The sequence below is a fragment of the Loxodonta africana genome, chromosome 3 (genome assembly GCF_030014295.1).
Source record: "Loxodonta africana isolate mLoxAfr1 chromosome 3, mLoxAfr1.hap2, whole genome shotgun sequence".
NCBI lineage: Eukaryota > Metazoa > Chordata > Mammalia > Proboscidea > Elephantidae > Loxodonta > Loxodonta africana.
The window spans coordinates 128,237,869-128,263,032 of record NC_087344.1 but is presented as its reverse complement, the minus strand read 5'-3'; the positions used below and the strand labels follow the sequence as shown (position 1 = coordinate 128,263,032).

The following is a 25,164-nucleotide window of genomic DNA, read 5'->3' as shown; positions in this document are numbered from 1 at the left end:
AGGAAGGAAGAGGAAAGCTGGTAATAGAGAACCCAGATCTGAGAAGGAAGAGTGTTGACATGTTGTGGGGTTTTTAACCAATGTCATAGAACAATGTGTGTACTAACTGATGAGAAACTAGTTTGTTCTATAAACCTTCATCTAAAGTACAATTAAAAAAAAAAAAAGATTTGTAGAAACTCTTACTGTCTAATTTTGTGAACTACACAAAAAAGATTTTTATAAGCCTTTTAGTCTAGTTGAAGGGCCATTGAGGCATCACTTCACATCTTCTGAGGTCTTAATAAATAATCTTATAGCACTTTAAAAAATGTAAAGTTTTTTTTATTTATTGAAAAAGGATAAAAAGGTCTAGAGATACATAAGAATACTATAAAAACTACAGCTGCAGGCAGAACCCTAAAGTCCTCCTTCTTACACCTAGGAATCTAGAGAGAGAGAGTTCTTTATATCTTTTATGAATTACTCTGCTGATTATGTAGGCCACTCCTCCTTATATTAAAAAAAAACAAAACAAAACATGGCATCAAGTCGATTCCAACTCACAGCGACCCTACAGGACAGAGTAGAACTGCCCCACAAGGTTTCCAAGGAGCAAGTGGTAGATTCAAACTGCCAATCTTTTGGTTAGCAGCCAAGCTCTTAACCACTACACCACCAGGGCTCCATTCCTTGTATTTAGATAGCTTAAATTCCTGTCAGAATTACATGCTAGGAAAGAGGTTCTATACTACATAACTCTCCTGCCATGTAAAAAGTGCTAAATTTTATGCTCAAATACAGTAACTAGCATCTGCATAGGTTTTCTTGTTCAAACATTTCTCTACCTTTTATTCTGAGGATCCTATTTATTTTTAAAACTTTGCCTTAAGGTCAATATGGCTTATGTATGTGTCTTCTATTACAAACTACCTGAAGATTTTTTTGGCTGTGGTAATGGGGGGGAGGGGGCAAGGAGGTAGCAGGCATAAGCAATAAATAAATGAAGGTTGAAATGGAGATGGAAAGTTTCATTTCTGGCTTGGGAATATAAAAAGGTCCCCAAGTTTAAACAAAATAAAACGTGCCGAAAACGGTCAGTTTTATGTATCAACTTGGCTAGTCCCCAGATATTCAACCAAACACTAATCTACGCTATGTAGTTACCTGTATATGTGATTAAAGCCCATGATAAGGTCCATAATCAGTTTTCTTAAGTAAATAATCATTGTCTAGGTGGGCCTGATTCAATCAGCTAAAAGGTTGTAAGAGCAGAACTCAGTCTTCCTGAAGAAATCCAGCCTGTGAATGGCAGCTCTAATTCATGGCCATGAGTTCCAGCTTGCCCACCCTGATATACCGCCCTCCGGACTTCAGATTGCCTAGCCAACTAACCCCCACAATCACAAAAGCCAATTCCTTGCAATAAATCTCTTAATATTCTACTGGTCTGTTTCTCCAGTAGAACCCTGACTGATAAAAAAAAAAAAAAATTTTTTTTTTTTTTTTTTTTTACCCCCTTATATAGTGGTGAGCTTTCCCTCACTAGAAAATTACTACAAAAGAGGTAACTAGGTGGAACAAAAAATTTACAAATTTTTAGAAAAGTGGGTAATATAGCATGGAGGTTAAGGGCACAGACTCTAGAGTCAGATTGCCTGGATTCAAATCTCGGCTCCACTATTCACTAACCATGTACCTTTAGACAAGTACTTAACCTCTATGTGCCTCAATTTCCTCATTATAAAATAAGAAAATCATAGTTCCTACCTCAAAAGGTTGTGAAGATTAAATGAGCTATTACATATAGCCCTGGGAACAGTGTCTGGCATACAGGAAAAGCTACACAATATTCTAAAAAGGTGACAAATAGATACACAGATAGACCTTCTAAGAGCCCTTCAGATTCCAAAATAGTTTCAAATGCACAACTCTTTAAAAGAAAATTGTCAGCATCACATTGGGGAAGCCGTATAATGTAATAATTATGAGCAGAGGGCCTAGAATCAGATCAACTAAGTTTGCATCACAGGCAGCTCTGCCATTTAACTAGCTGTGTGATATTGTTTAACCTCCCTATGGCTCAATTTTCTTACTAGAAAATAATGATGACAATAATAGTACCTACTTCATAGGGTTATTGTGAGAAATACAAGCTACCTTTAGTAATTTTAAGTTTTAATGGATAACTTTCTAAAATTTCCCCCTGAATTTTTATTTTATTTTTTTTGTCTAGGTGAGTGAGGCACTGGTAATTGAGTAGTAGAATTCTCACCTTCCAGGCAGAAGATGCAGGTTCAATTCCTGGCCAATGTACCTCAAGCGCAGCCACAACCTGTCAGTCAGTGGAGGCTTGCGTGTTGCTACGATGCTGAACAGATTTCAGCGGCGCTTCTAAACTAAGACGGACTAAGAAGAAAGGCCCAGTGATCCACTTCTGAAATCAGCTGATGAAAACCCTACGGACCACAACAGTCAGATCTGCAACTGATCATGGGGATAGCGCAGGACCAGGCAGCATTCTGTTCAGCTATGCATGGGGTCACCATGAGGTGGGGCTAACTCAATGGCAGCTAACAACAACAAAATTTTTGGTGATGATAAGGTTACTGAATATAAATCAGCTTCCTATAATCTAACATAATATTACTCTAGTAGATTAATTTGCTGTTTCCAGTTTATACAGACTGTCAATTCTGGCAACTTAATAAACATGTGCCCAATCTATATCAATTTTGGCTAACTGTTTGTAACACTCAGTAAAAAAAAAAAAAAAAAGTACAGTAGCTACCATTTATTGATCATCTTCTAGGTACCAAGGCAAACATTTCATATGTGATTTCTAAACCTCACAACTGGGCATTAACTCCATTTTGCAAATGAATGAAAACTATGAAAATAACTGCATGAGCTTTGAGACGAATACTCTGTAATATCTTTTACTACTTCTCTGACAACACTTTAATTGCTTTCTGGATCTCAGTGTGATCCAGAAACCAGATTAATAATTTTAAGTCACTCTAATAACCTAAATAGCTAGATTCTAAATTCTGAAAGGACACTCAGTTAATTAAAGGAAAAAAAAGGGAGGGGGGCATAGGAGGTAGAAAACAATTTAATTCCTTTCTCAATTGGATATTTATATTTGTTGTTAATAAAAGTTATATTTCCACAGAGAATAAGAATATGTTCCTATTTAACAATGCAATTTTAAATTTAAGAAGAGATACACATTTTAAGGAAATCCTGGTGGCATAGTGGTTAAGAGCTATGTCTGCTAACCAAAAGGTCGGCAGTTCGAATCCACCAGGCGCTCCTTGGAAACCCTACAGGGCAGTTCTACTCTGTCCTATAGGGTTGCTATGAGTTGGAATGGACTCAATGGCAACAGGTATAGGTACACATTTTAACTGAAGTCTATGTTAACCTACTTAATGTATAAATTTACATGATACTACTTTGTCTTTGGCTATATACCATTAATTGAAAACACATGCCATTAAAATATATTGAATATATAGTCCTTTTACCTAAAAATTATATTATGTTAAAATCAAATTTTTAAAAAGTATTCTAAGATTTTTTTAAATAGACTTTTTACAGAGGCCCTATAAGTATGACTGTAATATTTCTTATTATATTTAACACAGCAAGTAAAATTGGGCTTCATGTGTTGTTGTTTGGTGCCGTCAAGTCATTTCCGACTCGTAGCGATCCCACATAAAACAGAACGAGACGTGGTCCAGTCCTGCACCATCCTTACAATCGTTGCTATGTTTTGAGCTCACTGTTGTAGCCACTGTATCAATCCATCTTGTTGACGGTCTTGGGCTACTTGCAGTTCCTTGCATAAACTTTCAGCCACTTGCTCCTCTCTCATTTTGTCTATACTTGCTTGGCAAAACCACAACCCTGGTAAAATCCAACTCTCTACTTACTCTGCACCTGCACTAGTACAGCTGGAGAAAAATAAAAACTACTCTGAATTGTATCATTTAAAATCCATTACTGGAAACCTCAGGTATATCTTTATTGATATCTGGCAATCATATCATATTTTCCTAGTCTATTCAATCACTCACTCTTCTAGATGACTTTCATACCCTCTCCTCTTTCATCAAACCTTCAATACTTTTTCCATAATTCTTATTCTTGGCCGATGATGTTACTTCCTACATCTGTGAGAAATCTAAGCAGATATAAATGTGTTAACAGAAGACACTGTTAAGAAAGTGAAAAGGCAAGCTATGAAATGTGAGAAGACAATTGCGATACATATCTAAAAAAGGACTTGTATCCAGGATATATAAAGAACTTCTACATATCAATTTTTAAAAAAATCAGAAAGGAGAAATAATTTACTGAGCATTTTTACAAGAGAGTATAACCAAATGGCCCATACACATACGAAAAAGTGATCAACAACACTGTCAGTCATCAGGGATGTGCAAATTAAAACCAGGACCTGCTCACCAGAATGGCTAAAATTAGGAAGATGAAAAAAAAAAAGCAAGTTTGGGAAAGATGTGGAGCAAGAAAAACCCTCAGGCACTGCTAGTTGAAAATTAGTTCAATTACTCTAGAAAACTATTTGGCAGTATTTACCAAAGCCAAACATATATACTATGGCCCCACAAATTTATAAATTCATTTTCAATCTCTTTCTCTCTCTCTCATACACACACACATACATATGTATATATGTGTGAGCATAAATATATATAACACATATTCATCAAATAATATGTATTCATCAAAACATACACATATTCAATAAAAACAAGTACAAGCATATTCACAGTATTATTAATAAGAGCTCCAACTGGTAACAACTCAAAGTCCCATCAACAGTAGAACAGATAAACACATTTTGCTGTACTCATACGATGGTATATATCTGTGAATATTAATGAACTACTGCTACACACAAAAACATAAGATAAATCTCGCAAATATGTTGAGTAAAAAAGGCCAGACACAAAGGAATACATGATGTAGGATTCCACTTACATAAAGTTCAAAACCAGGCAAAACTAAACTAGAATATAGAAGTCAGAATAAGTTATCTTTTAAATCTAGTAATGATTGGATAGAGGCAGGAGGGGAGCTTCTGTGTTCTCAATAATATTCTATTTCTTGATATGGATGATTTTTATATGCATGTTCACTTTAATAAATCCACCAACTTTACATTAGAATTTGAAAACTTCTGTATGTATGTATGTTATACTTCAATTACATTTTTTACTTAAGAATATTACTAGCATATTCTCAAAATTCTACTTCACAAAATACTGTAAGGTAGTCCCAACTTAAAAAAGTTTCCTATTGCCATTCTACCTCCACTGTGATCCCTACTATTGCCAAAGAAATAATAGGGAAAGAAAATTCGGAGATTTTTTTGGGTCACTGATGCCTTTCAGCCCAGTAAAAGTTAGAGACAGGGACCCAAACCAAACTGTTGCCCTGGAGTTGATTCCGAATCAGAACTCATTAAAATGTTTGCCTCCCATGCTAAACTCGTATGAGTAAAATGATATGAAAGTCAAATCCAACCATAAGGAAAACCAAGAGATTGTTAGGTCAAAGAAGCTGAAGCTATTTAGGCGATACCAAAAACCCACTGCCGTCGAGTTGATTCCGACTCACAGCGACCCTATAGGACAGAGTAGAACTGCCCCATAGAGTTTACAAGGAGTGCCCGGTAGATTTGAACTGCCAGTCTCTTGGTTAGCAGCCGCAGCTCTTAACCACTATGCCACCAGGGTTTCTGTTTGGGGATAGTTCCTATTAACTAAACTGGACTGTTCACGTAATTTGACACTTTTTTATGTTGTTACATACTAAAATATTTATAGACAGACCACAGCTTTCAAACAAACTATCCTAAAGCTGAATTCCATTAAATGTAGGTTAAGTTTTCTGCATCATGGCAGAAAGTAGTTATAAGAGGAAAAAGAGAAAAATGAATACTTTCTCCTTTTTTTTTTTTTTCTGGACTCAGGTTTTACCCAAGCCACGTTTAAATTACAGGCAGTCCCTGGGTTAGGAACCATCAGACTTAGAGACTTCTCCTACTTTCCCTTTATTGTTACATAAATTTGCCCTCACTTTGAAACAACTGAACCAACCCCTATTCTCAACAAATTCTTCACCACATATCGCCTTCACTTGCTGCACGGGCCACTTTAAATCACTGAAAAGGCTTCGAGCCTTTTCTTGCACTGACGAAAAAACAAACCAAACCTGTTGCCGCAGAGTCAGTTCTGACTTATAGTGACCCTACAGGACAGAGTACAACTGCCCCATAGGGTTTTCAAGGAGCAGCTAGTGGATTTGAACTGCCAACCTTTTGGTTAGCAGCAAAGCTCTTAACCACTGTACCAGCAGGGCTCCTCTTGCACTAAAACCCAAAAAACCAAATCCACTGCTGTTGAGTCGATTCCGACTCATAGCGATCCTAGAGGACAGAGTAGAACTGCCCCATAGAGTTTCCAAGGAGCGCTTGGTGGATTCGAACTGCTGACCTTTTTCTTGGTTAGCAGCTGTGGCACCTGACCACTACGTCACCAGGGTTTCCTCTTGCACTAAAGAAAGGATAAATAAGAACCGTATGCATCTGTTCCAACTTACCTACAAATTCTTTAAAGACTCAGTTAGCAACGGGTCTTGTTCGTAACCTGGGAACTGCCTTATCTGCCTGGCTACCAATGGCAATTGAATTTGCCACATCTACTGGCACTAGAAAAAAAAAAAAAACTCTAAACCACAGGCCAGTTCACTTTAGTAGGTGAGAAATGAAAAAGGGAAAGAAGAGAAAGTAGGGTCAGACAGCAAAACTGAAAGCTAAAGAAAAAGGGGTGTACCCTTTAAAAACTAATGAGAAGCCAGGTTGAATATTAAAATAAGAATACACAAAAACATAAGGTTCCTGGAAAAAAAGAAGATATAGGATCCAAAGTAATGGTAGAGGGATTGACTTTGTAGAGAAAAATGGACGATCTGGTAACTTTTAAAACATGTCCAGGAATTCTCTGACACTTCTCCAATTCCCCATTCTTGATTTACTCACCTAAGTCACTTAGATGAATAAACAGAATGCAGCCTAAGTGGCACTGTTTCACTTCTGAGGCTAGATCTTAAAAGGTGGTACAGCTTCCACCTGGCTCTCCCCCTCTCTGGACACTTGCCTTTGGAACTCAACCACCATGTTATGAGGAAGCCCAAGCCACATTAAGAGGCCATGTATAGATGTTCTTGCTGACAGCCCAGCTAAGGTTCCAAGCACCTACAGCCAGCATTAACAAGGAGACATGTGAGTGCACAAGTCTTTATGCAATTCTTGCTCTCACCCTTTGAGCTAAGTTAAAACCAACCCAGGGCCTTAGCAGATGTCAAATAAAGCAGATGAGCTGTCCTTGCTGAGCTCTATTCAAATTGTATTTCATAAAGCAATGTCGCCATTGTTTTAGGCCACTGAATGTTGGAGTGGTTTGTAATGTAACAATATGTAACTACAATAGAAAAAGAAGGTAGATGGAGTTAAAATACAGGAGGTATAGATGTTTGATAAAAAGAAGCTAAATGGGTTTCGGTTTGATAGCTTTTATTTTCTTTGTAAAATATGAGGTAAGATCACCTCCTTACAACGAAAGCGATAATAGGGCAGTCAGAAGTATAAAGAGAAGAAACAGAAATTGTGAAGAACGGGAGAATTACCAGAGAAATGCAAAATTGTTAAGTCAACAGCTCACCTGAGGTTAATCCTGGTAAATTTTGCGACTGTCTCCAGTAGTGCTGAGCTCTTCACTGAAAGCACTGAGAGAGCAGATAGCTGGGTTTATCAGTCAGAGTTTTGTCAGAAACATGAGATAAAAAGGCATACGTGCAAAGGGACCATGCAATCTAAACTAGTTAAGAAGAAAAATGAGAGGGTTGATGAATGAACTGAGAGGGTCTGATGAAGACTATAGTTCAAAAGCAAACAAAAAGGAGAGAACTTTGTGATCAGAGAATGACACGCCTACCCTGGTGATTCTTGAGCAGTTTATGAATATGACAAGGTTCCTGGTGAGACTAGATATCTGAAATGAAGTGAAAAGAAGGGGACAGTAAATAACATAGGCAAGGCATTGAGACACATGTTGATGGATGGGTCATTCACACAGAATTGGAAGTCACTCAGAATGAATACAGGGCTTAAAGTATAGAGAAAGACTATGAGACAGGTACCAAATTCTTCAATGAATGAAGAGGTCTGAGCAAGACACTGGTAAATGACAGCAACATGGATGGGCAACACAGTAGTACAGATAAATGGTACAGGCCTCAAATGAGCAGTGATTTTCAAGAAGATAGGGGCATGAGTTTTTCCTAATTTAGTGTCTTCCTACCGAAGCCTGTGACCAATCTCTCTCTACCAATTAAAACTGATATAATTTTGATACGTAAATGTTGAATAAACTCTGTGTGCTAAGAAGAAGGAGCCCTGGTGGCTCAATGATTAGGAGCTTGGCTGCTAACCAAATGGTCAGTTGTTTGAATCCATCAGCTGCTCCTCAGAAATCCAATGGGGCAGTTCTGCTCTGCCCTATAGGGTAGCTGTGAGTTGGAATCAACTCGAAGAAAGGGAAGGATGTATCTTCTTATCAAGGAAATTAGCTACTATCACCAAATAGCCGATATATTACAGAGAAAGTGCCTACTACGCGGTAGTGGAGGTAAAGGGTACATTTCTAAAAAAAAGGCTTGAATTTTTTAATCTAATTAACTATCCACGATTTTAGCTTCTACTATGAGCCAGGAACTGTGCCAAATTCTATGGATTAAAATGATAAATGAGACAGACACTGTCCCTGCCCTCACATATCACACTGTGCAGAGGGAAAAACAGGTGAGAAAGCAATATAGTAAAAGCGTTACAATTACAGATGTTAAAATCTCCAAAATAGACTCAAAGCAAGTTTTTATTTCAGTTTCATTCTATTTCCCAAGATAATCTCAGAAATTCTATACTTACTTCTATGTAAATCACATTTTCACCCTAATATCAAACTCAGGCCCCTCCGTATCATTCATCGTATACTTTATCATAAATACCTGTATGAATCTGTCTCCCCAGCCTAAGGACAGGAACCGAGTCTTATTCATATCTATGAACTAGCACACACTCAATAAGTATAGGTTGAGAATTACAAAATGAATGAGTGAATGATAAATAAATGAATGTTCCGTCTCTGAGTTGCTGTATGGGTTGAACTATGGCTTATTTAGTGACCTCAAGACTACAACCTAAAGTGAGACACATCTTCTGTCCCAGTTTAACCTTTCATGTCTCCTAGTCAACTGCAGAGCTCAGCTGGGATAGGAGAAGCTAAATCATCAGCAGAACTGGCCTCTACGAAAGGAGCTAAGTAATATCTGCACAAACATGTTGTCTCAAGTTTATGGCTCACATACCACAATGGTCTACTGATGCCACATGGCTGTCTACTTAAGCAGAATGTGGTATAGAAGTTGAACACTCATTTTACTCAGTAGTGCCCTAAATTAATCAGATCTTAAGACAATATTTTCATATTCTGAGGACAAAGTCCAGATGGAAAAGACAGATTCACCAAGGACTAAAAGGTTTAGATTCAACAGTTGCCTTATAAAAAATCAAGTTTCAGAAGTCACTGAGAAGTTTACATTACGAATAGTAGGCAACAAAAGATACAACATTTAAACCGTGGCCATAAAACCTGGAGTTTTATGTTGTTACAGCAAACCAGATAAAGATACGGTATCCATATTGAATTTTCTAAGGCAGCTCCCATTTCAATTATGGTACTATATCAATCAACAGCGCATTTCTATCTTTAAAAGAGTCCCAAATTTGACTGAGAAAGTCACCAGCATAGATACAAAGCATTACTTAAATCTAATTTACATTACAAAAGAAAAATAAAAAACCAAATTATCACCGAAAAAAATAAAAAACACCTTATATTTTCTAAAACATTTTTATAATTGTGCTTTTACTTCTGTAAATGCTCCACTGGAGCCCTGGTGGCCTAGTGGTTAAGAAACTGGCTCCTAACCAAAAGGTCAGCAGTTAGCATCCACCAGCTGCTCCTTGGAAACCCTGTGGGGCAGTTCTACTCTGTCCTATAGGGTCACTATGAGTCTGAATTGACTCAATGGCAACAGGATTTGGTTTTTTTAAATCTTCCACTTGAGAGTGAGCTATATGAAGGCAACTTTTTATCTCCCATGCCATTAGCCAAGAAATAAGAAATTAAGTGAATGGATGAATCATAACCTTAAAATACATAAAAGCACTAAAAACAAGTTCAGCAATACCTGCTTATCAGGGGAAGCAATTTATTATTTGCATTATAGTAGCAAATCTCAATATTAACAAGACAAACACCTATCTTACTAATACTGATGAATGTCCTCCACTTAGCATACGGACAGATTATTGCTTTTCATTGCCTGCAACAGGATGATAAGAGGCATGAAAGCCATGTGAGTGAGGAGTTGCTTCTTATGGATGAGCACAGAAAGTGGCTTCTTAAAATGGACATTACTCCTGGTGAAGATGCTGTGGACATTATTGAAATGACAACAAAAGATTTAGAATATCAAAAAACCACACCCATTGCCATAGGGCCGATTGATTCTAACTCACAGCAACCGTATAGGTCAGAGTGGAACTGCCCCATATGGTTTCTGAGGGGCACCTGGTGGATCTGAACTGCCGACCTTTTGGTTAGCAGCCATAGCTCTTAACAAACCAGGGTTAAAATTTTAAATTGCTAAAAATACTTTTTTTTTTTTTACTACCTAAATTTAAAAATGATTAGAGTCAGTTAAATATATATTTATTCTCTAAACCCAGCTTATCAAGATTTTTATGGTGCTTCCTTTTACTTGCTCTATAACTAACTTTTATAAGTTTTGAGGAATAGCCATGGGTTCTAGTGTTTTAAGTTTAGAACAATTCCACATTTCTCTGTCTATACTACTTGATTTTATGCACTTCAATCATGTAGGCTATTTTTTCTAGATTGAAGACCCCTAATTATTTTAGTTCATCCCCATACAGCAGATATTCCATTCTCTTACTTCTTTTAGCTGTACCTGATACAAACCTCCTCTGGTTCTGCTACATACAAAACAGCACAACCACATACAGCATGCGAAGAGGTCAACATAAGAGAAGAACGTTCTGCATTTATTTCCAATGCTTTCCCCTGATTATCAGCATTTAAATCACCCCTTCACCTGTAGTAGAACATGAGAATCTCTTCAAAGGTCAACACAGTGATTCAAAAGCCTGCTTCCTGGGTCATCAGTCAGAGACTATGAATTGTTAAATATAGATTTAAAAAAAATTTCTTAAATACACTGCCTTATTATTTGATCACAGTGAGGCCACTTCTTTTCCTACATAATCCCGTGAGAGTTTTCTCTACAGGCACACCTCATCTTATCGTGCTGTGCTTTACTATGCTTCGCAGACACTGTGTTTTACAGGTCGAAGGCTTGTGGCAATCCTGCGTGGAGCAAGTCTATCCGTGCCCTTTTTACAACAGCATGCGCTCATTTCACGTCTCTGTGTCACCTTTTGGTAATTCTTGCAGTATTTCAAACTTTCCATTATTATATTTGTTATGGTGATGTGTGATCACTGATCTTTGATGCTACTATTGTAACTGATTCGGTGGCCTTGAACCGTGCCTGTGTAAGATGACAAACTGAACTGATAAATGTTGTGTGTGTTCTGACCTCTCCACCGACCAGCCGTCCCTCGTCTCTCCCCCTGTCCTTGGGCTTCCCTGTTCCCTGAGACCTAATTGAAATTAGGCCAATTAATAACCCTACAATGGCCTCCGAGTGTTCAAGTGAAAGGAAGAGTCGCAGGTCTCAAAACCTAGAAGTGATTCAGCTTAGTGAGGAAGGCATGTCGAAAGCCAACACAGGCCAAAAACTAGGCCTCTTGTGCCAATTAGCCAAGTTGTGAATGCAAAGGAAAAGTTCTTGAAGGAAATTAAAAGTGTTACTCCAGTGAATGCATGAATGATAAGAAAGCGAAACAACCTTATTGCTGATATGGAAAAAGTTTTAGTGGTCTGGATAGAAGACCAAACCACCCAGAACATTCCCTTAAACCAAAGCCTAATCCAGAGCAACGCCCTAACTCATCTCAATTCTATGAAGGCTGAGAGAGGTGGCGAAGCTGCAGAAGGAAAGCTTGAAGCTAGCAGAGGTTGGTTCATGAGGTTTAAGGAGAGAAGTCTTCTCCATAACATGCAAGTGAAAGGTTAAGCAGCCAGTGCTGATATAGGAGCTACAGCAAGTTATTCAGAAGGTCTAGCTAAGATAAGTGATGAAGGTCGCCACACTAAGCAGATTTTCAATGTTGACAAAACAGCCTTATATTGGAAGAAGATGCCACCTAGAAATTTCATAGCTAAAGAAGAGAAGTCAGTGCCCGGTTTCAAAGCTTCAAAGGACAGGCTGACTCTCTTGTTAGGGTCTAATGCTGCTGGTAACTGACTTTATGTTGAAGCCAATGCTCATTTACTATTCTGAAAATCCTAGGCCTGGAAACCCTGGTGGCATAAAAAAAAAAAAAAAAATTTTTTTTTTTAAACTACAGCTGCTAATCAAAGGTCAGCAGTTCAAATCCACCAGGTGCTCTTTGGAAATCCTATGGGACAGTTCTACTCTGTGCTATAGGGTCACTATGAGTCAGAATTGACTCGACAGCAATGGCTCTGATTTTTGGTTTGGCTGAGACTTACTGCTCAGAGAAAAAGATTCCTGATCAGTGACAACGCACCTAGTCACCAAGAGCTCTGATGGAGATGTACAAGATTAACGTTGTTTTCATGCCACAACATCCATGCTGCAGCCCATGGATCAAGGAGTAATTTCGACTTTCAAGTCTTATTTAAGACATACATTTTGTAAGGCTATAGCTGCCATAGACAGTAATTCCTCTGATAGATCTAAGCAAAGTAAACTGAAAACCTTCTGGAAAGGATTCACCATTCTAGATGCCATTGAGAACATTCGTGATGCATGGGAGAAGATCAAAGTATCAACATTAACAGGAGTTTAGAAGAAGTTGATTCTAACCTTCATGGATGACTTTGGGAGGTTCAAGACTTCAGTGGAGGAAGTAACCACACATGTGGTGGAAAAAGCAAGAGAACTAAAATTAGAAGTGGAGGCTGAAGGTGTGACTGAATTGCTGCAATCTCATGATAAAACTCTTAACAAGTGAAGAATTGCTTCTTTTGCATGGGCAAAGAAAGTGGTTTCTTGAGATCGACTCTACTCCTGGTGGAGATGCTGTGGACATTATTGAAATAACAATAAAATATTTAGAATATCATATAAGCTTAGTTGATAAAGCAGCATCAGGGTTTGAGAGGACTGACTCCAATTTTGAAGGATGTTCTACTGTGGGTAAAATGCTATCAAACAGGATCACATGCTACAGAGGACTCTTTTGTGAAAAAAGAATCATTTGCTGCAGCAAACTTCACTGTTGTCTTATTTTAAGAAATTGCCACAGCCACCCCAACCTCCACCAGCCACCACTCTGATCAGTAGCCATCAACAAAGCACGACCCTCCAGCAGCAAAAAGATTATGACTTGCTGAAGGCTCAGGTGATTGTTAGCATTTTTTATCAATATTTTTTAATTAAGGTATGTAGTTTTTTTTTTTTAAGACATAATGCTGTTGCACACTTAACAGACTATAATATAGTGTAAATATAACTTTTATATGCACTGGGAAACCATAAAATTCCTGTGACTCGCTTTATTGTGATATTCACTTTATTGCAGTGGTCTGGCATTAAACCCGCCATATCTCTGAGGTATGCCTGTGATTAATCCCCAGTAGTCTTGCTACCGTTTAAATACTGGATTATAAAGCTGGAAAAGACTACAGGATCGTCATCTAACCTAGCCTTCTCAATTTTTTAGCACACCTGGAGACATTATAACAACTTGTCCAAAGTGAAATAGTAAAATGTATTAGAAAACAGAATTCAGATTTTTGTTACGCCAAGTTTATGTTTTTACTATTAAATTGCATGTTAACTTTTTAATATTTATTTTAAATGACTCCAGGGGAAGAAAATTGGTATTTCTACAGTTGACATATGTGTATCCCCCTTCAATAATAGAGGATTCCTGAGCAGACAGTGTGTCTCATTCAATCCTTATCCCCATAGTTTTGTATAGAGTCTGTCACATTAGGAGCTCAATTATATATATAAATAATGCATGAACGAACAAAGAAATGAACTATATAGGATAACCCTAAGGAATTTTTTTTCAATTAAGATTAAATACTCAAAGTAATATGGTATTGATCTAGGTATATTTATTTCCCATAAACTATACATCTTTTGTATTTAATATAATTTTTTTTAATTAAAAACAAGATTTCTTCCTCTGATGAAATATGGTCACATACATATACTAACATTTATTATCATCGGTATTATAGAGACAATTTAGTAAGTTGTACTAATTATTTCATTTTATTAATTTAATGGAATATCAGGATGAAGTATGGTCGATGCCTTAATATCTGACAGTATCTTAACAGCTATCCTGGCTTACCTAGGATCCTTCCATGGACTGCTTCTGCCACTGAGACATGGCTTACTTTTCTAAGCTGGCTTTCATGCCTCTTATCCTGCTACAGGCAATGAAAAGCAACAATCTGCCTATATCCTAAGTGGAGGACACTAAGAATGCAAGAATTGGTTTCTAAACATGAGATAATTTCTACAGTACATAATCTACACAAAAAGAATCACAGAATCATGGAACTCAATGAGAAGGTATGTACACATCATCTAAACGGCATAGCTATTTGTTGTTTGACTTATTTTTTCTTTTCCCTAACCCAAGGAAGATTATTCCTAAAGACTTCTGTCAACCTACCGAATTGGAGTATCTGCTAATTGAAAAGTTGGAAGACATGAGTTAGATATCATAAGAGATGACTAAATTTTTTCCTAATCAGCATTTAAATCTACTATAAATTTTCGATAAAAGTATATTCACTGAGATTCAGTGTTAAAAACTGCAAAATTTTAATTCTAGTAGAGCCCAATAGAGAAATTAACTTTGCAATTAACCTTATATGTTACAGACAAATAAATAAACTATAATAATCTTTTCACTAAATTTATAAATGTTTATCCAGAGTAAATGCTGAGGAAAAAAGTTCATTCCTAGTACGAGGAAATATAAACCCAGTATCTGTTCATCTACATACACTTCTTAGGATCCACAAATTGCCAAAATGACAGATACATGGGTTGACATTTGTATAGCACAGTCACATGTTGCTTAATGTCCATGATACATTCTGTGAAATAGGACGTTATGTGATTTGGACACCGTAAGAACACCATATTATATACAGGTAGTCTCCGGATTACGAACGAGCTCCGTTCTTAAGTCTATCTTTAAGTCCAATTTGTAGGTAAATCAGAACAATTAGGTATGGTACATACATAATGTCAGTTAGTCAAATGTTTGTCTTAGTATGTAATATACAGTGTGCCTTTCTATGCATAAAAAACATTTAAAAAAAAAACACTTCCAAAGAAACTAAAACATCTTTAATATAATAATACAATAATAATAATGTTTCAAGAAATGTTGCAAAGTAGCACCCATTTGTTGTTACAAACCATTGAATGTACTTCAAATTTTCAATATAATAGGCTTTACAGGGGTTGGGACCATGTAGGTATATGTAGTCAGATGATGCTCAAACACACGTTATGTGGTGCATGGCTACGTGCAAAGACAGCTATGTTTATCCTGTACTATCCAATATATATAATAGCTAATAGGCATATAAGAATTAGAAATTCAGTTCCTCAGTTGAACCAGTCACATTTCAAGTGCTTAATAGCTACATGTAGCTAGCGGCTACCATACTGAGCAGCAGAGGTGGAGAATATTTCCATCACTGCAGAAAGTTCAATTGGACAGTGCTAGTCTAAATGATACAAGACAAATTGCTAAATACTTTCTAAGTGGTAATACAAGTTCAAATAAACCAAAACCAAACCCGTTGCCATCCAGTCAATTCCGACTCATAGCAACCCTGTAAGACAATAGAGAACTGCCCCATAGTGTTTACAAAGAGCGCCTGGTGGATTCAAACTGCCGACCTTTTGGTTAGCAGTCATAGCTCTTAACCACTATGCCACTAGGGTTTCCAAGTTCAAATAGTTTTTTGGTTTTCTATTTCACAGAAAGACAAGGTATATAATGAGAAAATAATTAAATTCAAATTGTAATGAAGACTAAGTATTTTAAAATTAATTTTATATAGTTTAATTTGAAATGATATCATACTGAATCTGAAAAGACATTCAAGGTAATTTAATCCTTCATCCTCATTTTACAGAAGAGAAAACAGACTGGTACAAGCAAAAGATACAACGAAAAAAAATTCTCTCTAAGATATTTAGTATATCCAAAGTCATTATTGAATAACAACCAAAATTTGCTATAACTGAAAATAAACTGATACAAAGTAAAAACTGAAACCATTGCCTATAGAGTTGATTCTGACCATGGCAACCCCATGCGTTACGGAGTAGAACCAAGCTCCATAAGGTTTTCTTGGCTGTAATCTTTATGGAAGCAGATCACCAGGCCTTTCTTCTGTGGTGCCCCTGGGTGGGTTTGAAGTGCCAACTTTTAGGTTAGTAGTCAACCACAAACCGTTTGTACTAACCAGGGACCATGAAACAAAGTAAAGCATAAATTATTCTGTATGTCTTAGGATCAGATTCTCCACTGGATACAGAGGCTGTTTAGCACAGTAGTTAAGGTATCAGGTTTTGGGGTTAGCTGCCTAGGTTCAAATGTTGCACCTTAACTTACTGGCTATGCAGCCTCAAGTAAGTCATCTAACCCCTCTGAGTCTCAGTTTCCTCATCCACAAAATGGAGAAATACTCGAACTACTTCTCAGGGTTGAAAAGATTAAGTAAAATTATGTATGCAAAGCACTTAGACACTCTGGTACATATAAGCCCTCAAAAAGTGCTGTTATGAAACTAGCATTTTAGTTAAACCTGGTCTACTGGTTCTGGCTGGAAACAGAGAATACCAGGAAGATGTTGTCATGGATTGAATTGTGTCCCCCAAAAATACCTGTATCAATTTGGCTAGGCCATGATTCCCAGTATTGTGTGACTGTCCACCACTTTGTCATCTTATATGATTTTCCTATGTGTTGTAAATTCTATCTCTATGATGTTAACGAGATAGGATTTGTGGCAGTTATGTTAATGAGGCAGGCTCAATCTACAAGATTAAATTGTGTTTTAAACCAATCTCTTTTGAGATATACAAGAGAGAAGTACAGAGACACAGAGACCTCATACCATCAAGAACGCAGCGCCGGGAGCAGAGTGTGCCCTTTGGACTCACGGTTCCTACACTGAGATGCTCCTAGACCAGGGGAAGATTGATGACAAGGGCCTTCCTCCAGAGCTGACAGAGAGGCAAAGCCTCCCCCTGGACCTGGTGCCCTGAGTTTGGACTTCTAGTCTACTAGACTGTGCGAGAATAAATTTCTGTTGTTGAAGCCATCCACGTCTACTACTTCCGTTAAAGCAGGGCTAGATAACTAAGACAGATGTTCACCTGTGTTTAATTGACTATGCAAAGGCATTCAACTGCGTGGATCATAACAAATTATGGATAACATTGAGAAGAACGGGAATTCCAGAACACTTAATTGTGCTGATAAGTAACCTGTACATGGATCAAGAGGCAGCTGTTCGAACAGAACAAGGGGATACTGCATGGTTTAAAGTCAGGAAAGCTGTGTGTCAGGGTTCTATCCTTTTGCCATACCTACTCAATCTGTATGCTGGGCAAATAATCCAAGAAACTGGATTACATGAAGAACAAGGCATCAGGATTGGAGGAAGACTCATTAACAACCTGCATTAAACAGACGACACAACCTCAATTGCTGCAAGTGAAGAGGACTTGAAGCACTTACTAATGAAGACCAAAGACCACAGCCTTCAGTATGGATTACACCTCAACATAAAGAAAACAAAAATCCTCACAATTGTACCAATAAGCACCATCATCATAAACAGGGAAAAGATTGAAGTTGTCAGGGATTTCATTTTACTCAGATCCACAACCAACACCCATGGAAGGAGCAGACAAGAAATCAAATGATGCATTACACTGAGCAAATTGGCTGCAGAAGACCTCTTTAAAGTGTTGAAAAGCAAAGATGTCACCTTAAAGGCTAAGGTGCACCTCACTCAAGCCATGGTGTTTTCAATTACCTCATATGCACGCAAAAGCTGGACAATGAATAAGGAAGACCTAAGAAGAATCAACACCTTTGAATTATGTTATGGTGTTGGTGAAGAATACTGAATATACCATGGACTGCCAAAAGAACAAACATATCTGTCTTGGAAAAGTACAGCCAGAATGCTCCTCAGAAGAAAGGATGGTGAAACTACGTTTCACATACTTCAGACATGTTATCAGGAGGGATCAGTTCCTGGAGAAGGAAATCATGCTTGGTAAAGTGAAGGGTCAGGGAAAAAGAGGAAGACCCTCAATAAGATGGATTGACACAGTGGCTGTAACAATAGGCTCAACCATAACAACGATTGTGATGATGGCGCAGGACCAGGCAGTGTTTCATTCTGTTGTGCACAGGGTCGCTATGAGTTGGGAGCAACCCAATAGCTCCTGACAACAAGTCTATTGGTGACTTCCTTTAATTTCTATTCACTTTCAAGCTCTTAAGACAGAGAAATAACCTGGAAAACATTCCAAAGACTGTTACGTTAACTCTAATCTACATGGTGGTTCCACTACTTAAAAGTCAAGGGACAACCTGCATTTAAATCTCTACCGACAATTTTAACAGGCCTCAACACCACTGCCATGAGTGTGTAAACAAAGCCTCAAAAGCAACCTGTAGGCCTAGTATTTAAAAAATCAAAAAAAAAAAAACCTTCCTAGGTTAAAATAAGTAGCACGTGTTTTTGTGTGCTGGTAATCATGGGTAGAATAAAAAGTGGAAACCTTGATAAGTAGAACAGTCTTGACTGACATGACTTAAATTTTTTCAGAGAATTTTATCCTCACTTTGTTTCACAAAGAGTCAAGTTATGTTATCTCTAGAAACTATGGAGATGAGAATGGAAACTCCCTAGCTTTCAGGTCTTGCTCACTCCAGAAAATGTTTTATTCTAAGTGTACAGGGATAGGTTTCAATAGACTACAGCACAGTCACCAAATGGTCAAAGCTAAGACCCTCCTCGATTACCTTTATTCCCAGCTTCATTCTTCCGGAGTATTTTTAGGATTAAGCTCAAGAATCACCTGTACGAGGCTTACTCAACTTGGTATGTTTTTAAATCAGCTTTTCAAATCAAACATTTTTTACCGTCAATTTTCAGAGTTCTAACTTCACTTTTCATATGTTAGCACTTATACTTTGCCTTTCAGTTAACTTTAGTATACACAACTTCGCTCATCAATGGATAGTAAGTTTTTTGAGTTTTTACTTACAGGATCTCCAACCGAAACTAATACGCTTGGTATACATTCTGAGAATAAATGTATTAATTGATCATTTAATGACAGAGAATGAAGTCAGGGCACCAGGTTCTATTCCCTACTCTGATATTACTAACAGTATGAGCTCAACTCTAGCCTTCAGAGGTCAGGTTTTTCAGTTTTGAAAGGGAATGATCACACAGTCATCTCTAAGATCACTTACATACCGCATCTCTGTAAGTTTATGCTTCAATGTATCAGCTGAAGTTTAAAGAACTACAATGGATTTTTGAAAGGCAGTAGTTAAAAAAAAAAAAAAAACAGGCATGTATGGTAAGCGTTGTTCTTTCATGAAGTTTTAAGATGTATCAATGCAGTTTTCTTGCTCACTAAAGTAGAAGTACAGCAAAACATACCTGAGAACATTATTCCAAATGAAATTACCAGCACAGAGCGACACATGGTATTTCAAATAATTATCCCTAGAGACATAATTTGCTATTTTGTCAATTCACAACATTTATTCAAACTACTATAATGACCTTCTGTTTCTATAAATAAACTTACATAAAAAGCTGGCTAACATACTTAAGATCTAGGCTGTCACTAACAGTTAAAGTAAAGCTTAGGAGATAATTTAATCATAGGAATAACTTAGATGTTTCAATAAACATTTAAAATTTCCATTCTTTTTTTTTTTGTAAACACTCCAAGATTATCCTGTAGGTATGAACTTCTAAATTAATACTGTCTAGGGGAGAATTAGTTTGATAACTTAATAATGGAAGTACACAGATCATAGAAGGGTATTGTCATTATGAAAAATATACTGTACAGGCTAGCACTTGCTAATGAAAATCATTGATAGGATTCAATTACCAAGTACATGTTTTTGTAACAGAGTTAGAACATATTCTATCTTTAAGTTAACAGAGCTTTAACAGGAAAATGACAACTGATCAGGCACAAATAATTCTTTATACCTTCTGACAATCTTTATATTTTCTATACAGTTGGTTACTACATTTGTGCAATTAAAAAAAATAGCATAAGTCCTGCCTCTACAGTGGCTTTTTTAAATCTCTGTATCATATATTGACTATGTTCATTAGTAGTTTGTATGACAGTACATCAAACTTTTCTGAAGCTCCTGAAAATTAACACCAAAACTTCACTGGTGAAACAAACCATATAATCTGGTCTCAACATTCATATTAAACAAAATGAATGGCTAAATTCTTCTAAATCATTTCTGCTTTATTGATGCAGGAAAAAAGAAACAAAACTAATTTCCTCCCGCTAAATAACAAAATTAGCCTACTTCTTATGTTACAGGCATATTAAAAGATACTACTTACACGAACGTAAATAAATTGCCAGGCATTCCCCCAAGTGCTGGGATGTCATTTACTCCTGGCGATATAGCAAATACCATTTGTTATTTGGTCATTCTGATTTATAAAATCTAACATGAACCTTATAAAGACGAACCAATTTTTCACAATCATTCTGATATATATTCGTAACCGTACTGAAATTCAATTTTCGTTCTTTTTTTTTAAACTCTGTTTAGCGTAAAGTGTGGCGTGCCCGCACTTTCAGCTCTCAGAAGGAATCAACAGTGTTCTCGAAGCACTTCAACTCCGAGTGACCTTTAAGTTTCACAGGCATTGTAGCGGATTCTTGAACGTCTCTAGAAAGGTAAACTTGCCTTGCTTTTTCTCTAAAGGATAATGCTGCTGTTTAGTGTTCTATTTTCCATTCCTAATCTGAAGAGACGAGAAATGTCTTAAGACTAGTTGTCTACTCTGGGTTCACTTCATCTGCGGAGAGCGAGACTAGCAGTTTTCACCTTGCGATAAAATCGGGTTGGACCCAAGGGATGGAGGGAAAAGAGCCAAGTCCGCCCACGGCACTACCTGTGGCTCCAAATAGGGGGTCAGGAGGGGAAAGCGAGGACTGGGATGGCACAAGGGACTTCTTTACCCGCACTATATTTGAATAAACTATTCCAGAATGTGTGCAGTCCCCCTCCCTCTAGAGAGAAAAAGAATCGCGGGGCCCGTTCTCCCTCGCACTTTCCATCCGCCCTTGCGCTCAGCCCTCGCCCCGGAGCTTGGGGAGGGGAGGGGGGCCCACTGGATCCAGGGCTCCCTTGAGCGGCTCCCGGCGACCGCTGCTAGGCCTGGACTGTGCCCACGGCCTCTGGGGCTCCGACCTCGAGGGGTGCGCCGTAGCCCGCGCCAGCCTGCCCAGCCGGTACCCAGTCCCGGCCCTCGACTCACCGCTCTCCACCTCGCTGCCTTTCTTGGCGGTCGCCGCGTTCCCCATGACTGGGGAGACGGAAAGAAGGGGCCAGGAAGGGAAGGGGGGCTGGGGCCCTCCCCGCCACTCCAAAGGCTGAGGCAACTCCCGCTCTGCACCCGTCCGTGCGGCGAGTGCTCCCGACGCTGTCGCCCGGAGTCCCGGCGGGAAGACGGGAGCCGATTCTGAGGAGTGGGCTTCAGGGAACTCCTCAGACCCGTTAGCGGTGGCCGCGGCGGTGGTGGTGGCGGCAGCGGTGGTGGCGGCGGCGGGCAGACACTCCCCCTTCCCCCGCCCCGCCCTCCTTGCGCGCCCCCGGGTAGCCGCGCGCCCCGGCCCCGGCCCCTCTCCGCGGGCAGGCTAGCGCACCGGAAGTGACGTAAGGGCCCAGGACGCGGGCGGCGACGCTGTGGACCCCGGCGGTGCAGAGCCTGGGGGGCAGGCACGGGTAACTGAAAGTGTTTCTTTGGCCCGCCCAGGTAGGACGTCGTAGCACGGGCTGGCTCTCCGGTGCTAGTTCCCAAGGTAGTGGGAGTTGACATGGGAACCGTTAGCTTTGAAGAGCCCATCGTCTTCTCAGCTGGGCGTCCCCCGTGCCCTGGAGCATGGCCGCGGAGGCCGTGCAGGTGCTTTCTTTGCACCCAGCAGCGCAGCGGCTCGTCACTCAAAGTCGGCCTCCTCCGCACGGCCGCGGGCTGGAGATGAACTCCGTTACCAAGACCGCATCATGGAGTAGGAGGTCGCACGCGAAGAGAAACTTCCCGTTTTCGCTGCTGGGCCATGCGGACTGTTCCAGGAACAACTTCGTGCCTAATCACGATCGCGGTTCGGAGCCGCTGGTTCCCTCGCAGATTGCAGGTATTTACTAGCCACCACGTTATCCTACCGTTTCTTAGGCTCCAGTCCCAAGCCCGTGATGTTTTCAAACAGTTTTCACTCCGTGGTTTTGCCTGATTGTTCGCACAGTTTTGTCAGACACCCCAGGTGGAGATAAATAAAATGCAGTATTAGTATTTCTTTCTAATGTCTGTTGATTTGCAGCATTGTATTTAGCACTGCTCTGTGTAAATCTCAAAATAAAGACATTTCCAGTTGCTAGTTGCGTCTTTATTGATAAACAGAGTAATTTGCTGATATCTTTACTTACCAGGTAATTTATGTGACACTGTAGCATTCGTTTGCTGTTGCATGTTCCTTTAAAGCTTTGTAAGAATTTATTCCGAATGTACAGTAGAAAGACTGTAACTTTTCGAGGGGAAGAGGCAACAGACCACATAAATTTGTTTTGTGCCCTCAAGGTACCAGACACAAGAGTTGCTTAATAGATACCTGTTAACTTCAAAGAAAGGTATTTTAAAAATGTCTTTCATTACAAAGGAAAATGGACTGGCAGCTATTTATGTTTTCAGTAAATTATTCCTGCTATTATTGTAAATTCTGTTAATTTAACAAACATACCACGTTTACAAGGAGCCCTGGTGGCACAATGGTTAAGCACTTGGCTGGTAACCAAAGGGTGAGTTGTTAGAACCCACCAGTCCCTCCAAGAAAGATGTAGCAGTCAGCTTTTGTAAAGATTGTTGTTAGGTGTCATTTAGTTGGTTCTGGCTCATGGTGACCCTGTGTGCAACAGAACAAAACGCCCGTGGGTCCTGTACCATCATCATAATCGTTGCTGTGTTCGAGCCCATTTTTGCAGCCACTGTGTCAATCCATCTGTCTTAGTTATCTAGTGCTGCTATAACAGAAATAGCACAAGTGGATGGCTTTAACAGGGAGAAACTTATTTCTCACAGTCCAAATTCAGGGAGTCAGCTCCAGGGGAAGGCTTTCTCTCTCTGTCGGCTCAGGAGAAAGGTCCTTCTCATCAATCTTCCCTTGGACTAGGAGCTTCTCAATGCAAGAGCCCTGGGTCCAAAGGATGTGCTCTACTCTTGGTGCTTCTTTTTTGGTGGTATGAGGTCCCCGTGTCTCTCTGCTCATTTCTCTCTTTTATACGTCAAAAGAGATTGGCTTAAGACACTACTCTCACAGACCTCATCGATATAACTACCACAAATCCATCTCATTACATCATAGTGACAGGATTTACAACACAAAGGGAAATCAGTCATACAATACTCAGAATCAGGACCTAACCAAGTTGACACATATTTTGGGGGGACATAATTCAATCCATGACACCATCTCATTGAGGTCTTCATCTTTTTTGATGACCCTCTACTAAGCATGATGTCCACCAGGGAATGGTCCCTCCTAATAGGATGTCCAAAGTATATGAGATGAAGTCTTACCACCCTTGCTTCTAGGGAGCATTCTGGCTGTACTTCTTCCAAGACAGATTTGTTCATTCTTTTGGAACTCCGTGTATACTCACTGTTTTTCACCAACACCATAATTCAAAGGCATCAGTTCTTCTTCAGTCTTTCTTTTTCCATGTCCAGCTTTTACAAGCATATGAGGCGATCGAAAATACCATGGCTTGGGTTTTTGCTTTTTAACACTTTAAGGAGGTCTTTTGCAGCAGATTTTCCTAATGCAATGTGTCATTTGATTTCTTGACTGCTGCTTTCATGGGTGTTGATTGTAAAGATTACAGCCTTGGAAATGCTATGGAGCAGTTCTACTCTGTCCTTTAGATTAGCTATGAGTTAATTCAGCTCAATAGCAGTGGGTGTCATGTTTACTATATTCCAAGAGCCATACAAATAATAACTTATTTGAGGCTCATAAGAACCCTATGAGATACGCAGTCTTATTATTATTTTATTTATGAGCAAACTGAGGTACAGAGAATTTAAATAACTTACCCAAGGTTATGGGCAAGCAGGGTGGCAGGAATGGTCCAAGGTTTCTACATGATTTTCACATGTTGGAAGCAGGATTTTGAACCTAGGCAGTTTAGCTTCAAATGTTGACCAGAAACCTGTGGATGTTGTGATAAATTGCTTTCCCTGCATTTGAAATCTCATTAACTTGAAAAAGTGCATGCACAACGAGTTTACTTCTTAGGGGAAATTCATCCTGTTGTTTTCTGGGTTTCCTTTAAATCCAAGTAAGACAGCAATAGTAAGGAATGAAGGAAAAGATGATGTAAGATTTTGTGCTAGTATGCAACAATGTCGCATCCTTCCAGTCACATTTAGTTTTGTATTGCGAGTGTAGTATTTTTCCCTACATACATAGAAAATTCAATAAACTTACATATTCATAAAACAGCATATATATAATTAATGACAAATTTCTGTTGTACTGTTTTCTGGAAGGAATCTTTCTAGAATACTG

The 25,164-nt window shown here is 38.8% G+C and overlaps 1 protein-coding gene across 1 annotated transcript in view; it reads right to left on the bottom strand.

Annotated features, from left to right (window-relative positions):
• Positions 1-22,140, bottom strand: part of PRKACB (protein kinase cAMP-activated catalytic subunit beta) — a 135,661-nt gene extending 113,521 nt beyond the window's left edge. Inside the window, exon 1 of the mRNA XM_010591159.3 lies at positions 21,861-22,140. Within this exon, the coding sequence (XP_010589461.1) occupies positions 21,861-21,906 (46 nt within the window). The 5' untranslated portion in view covers positions 21,907-22,140. The remainder of the gene's footprint in view (positions 1-21,860) is intronic.
• Positions 22,141-25,164: the final 3,024 nt, after the last annotated feature.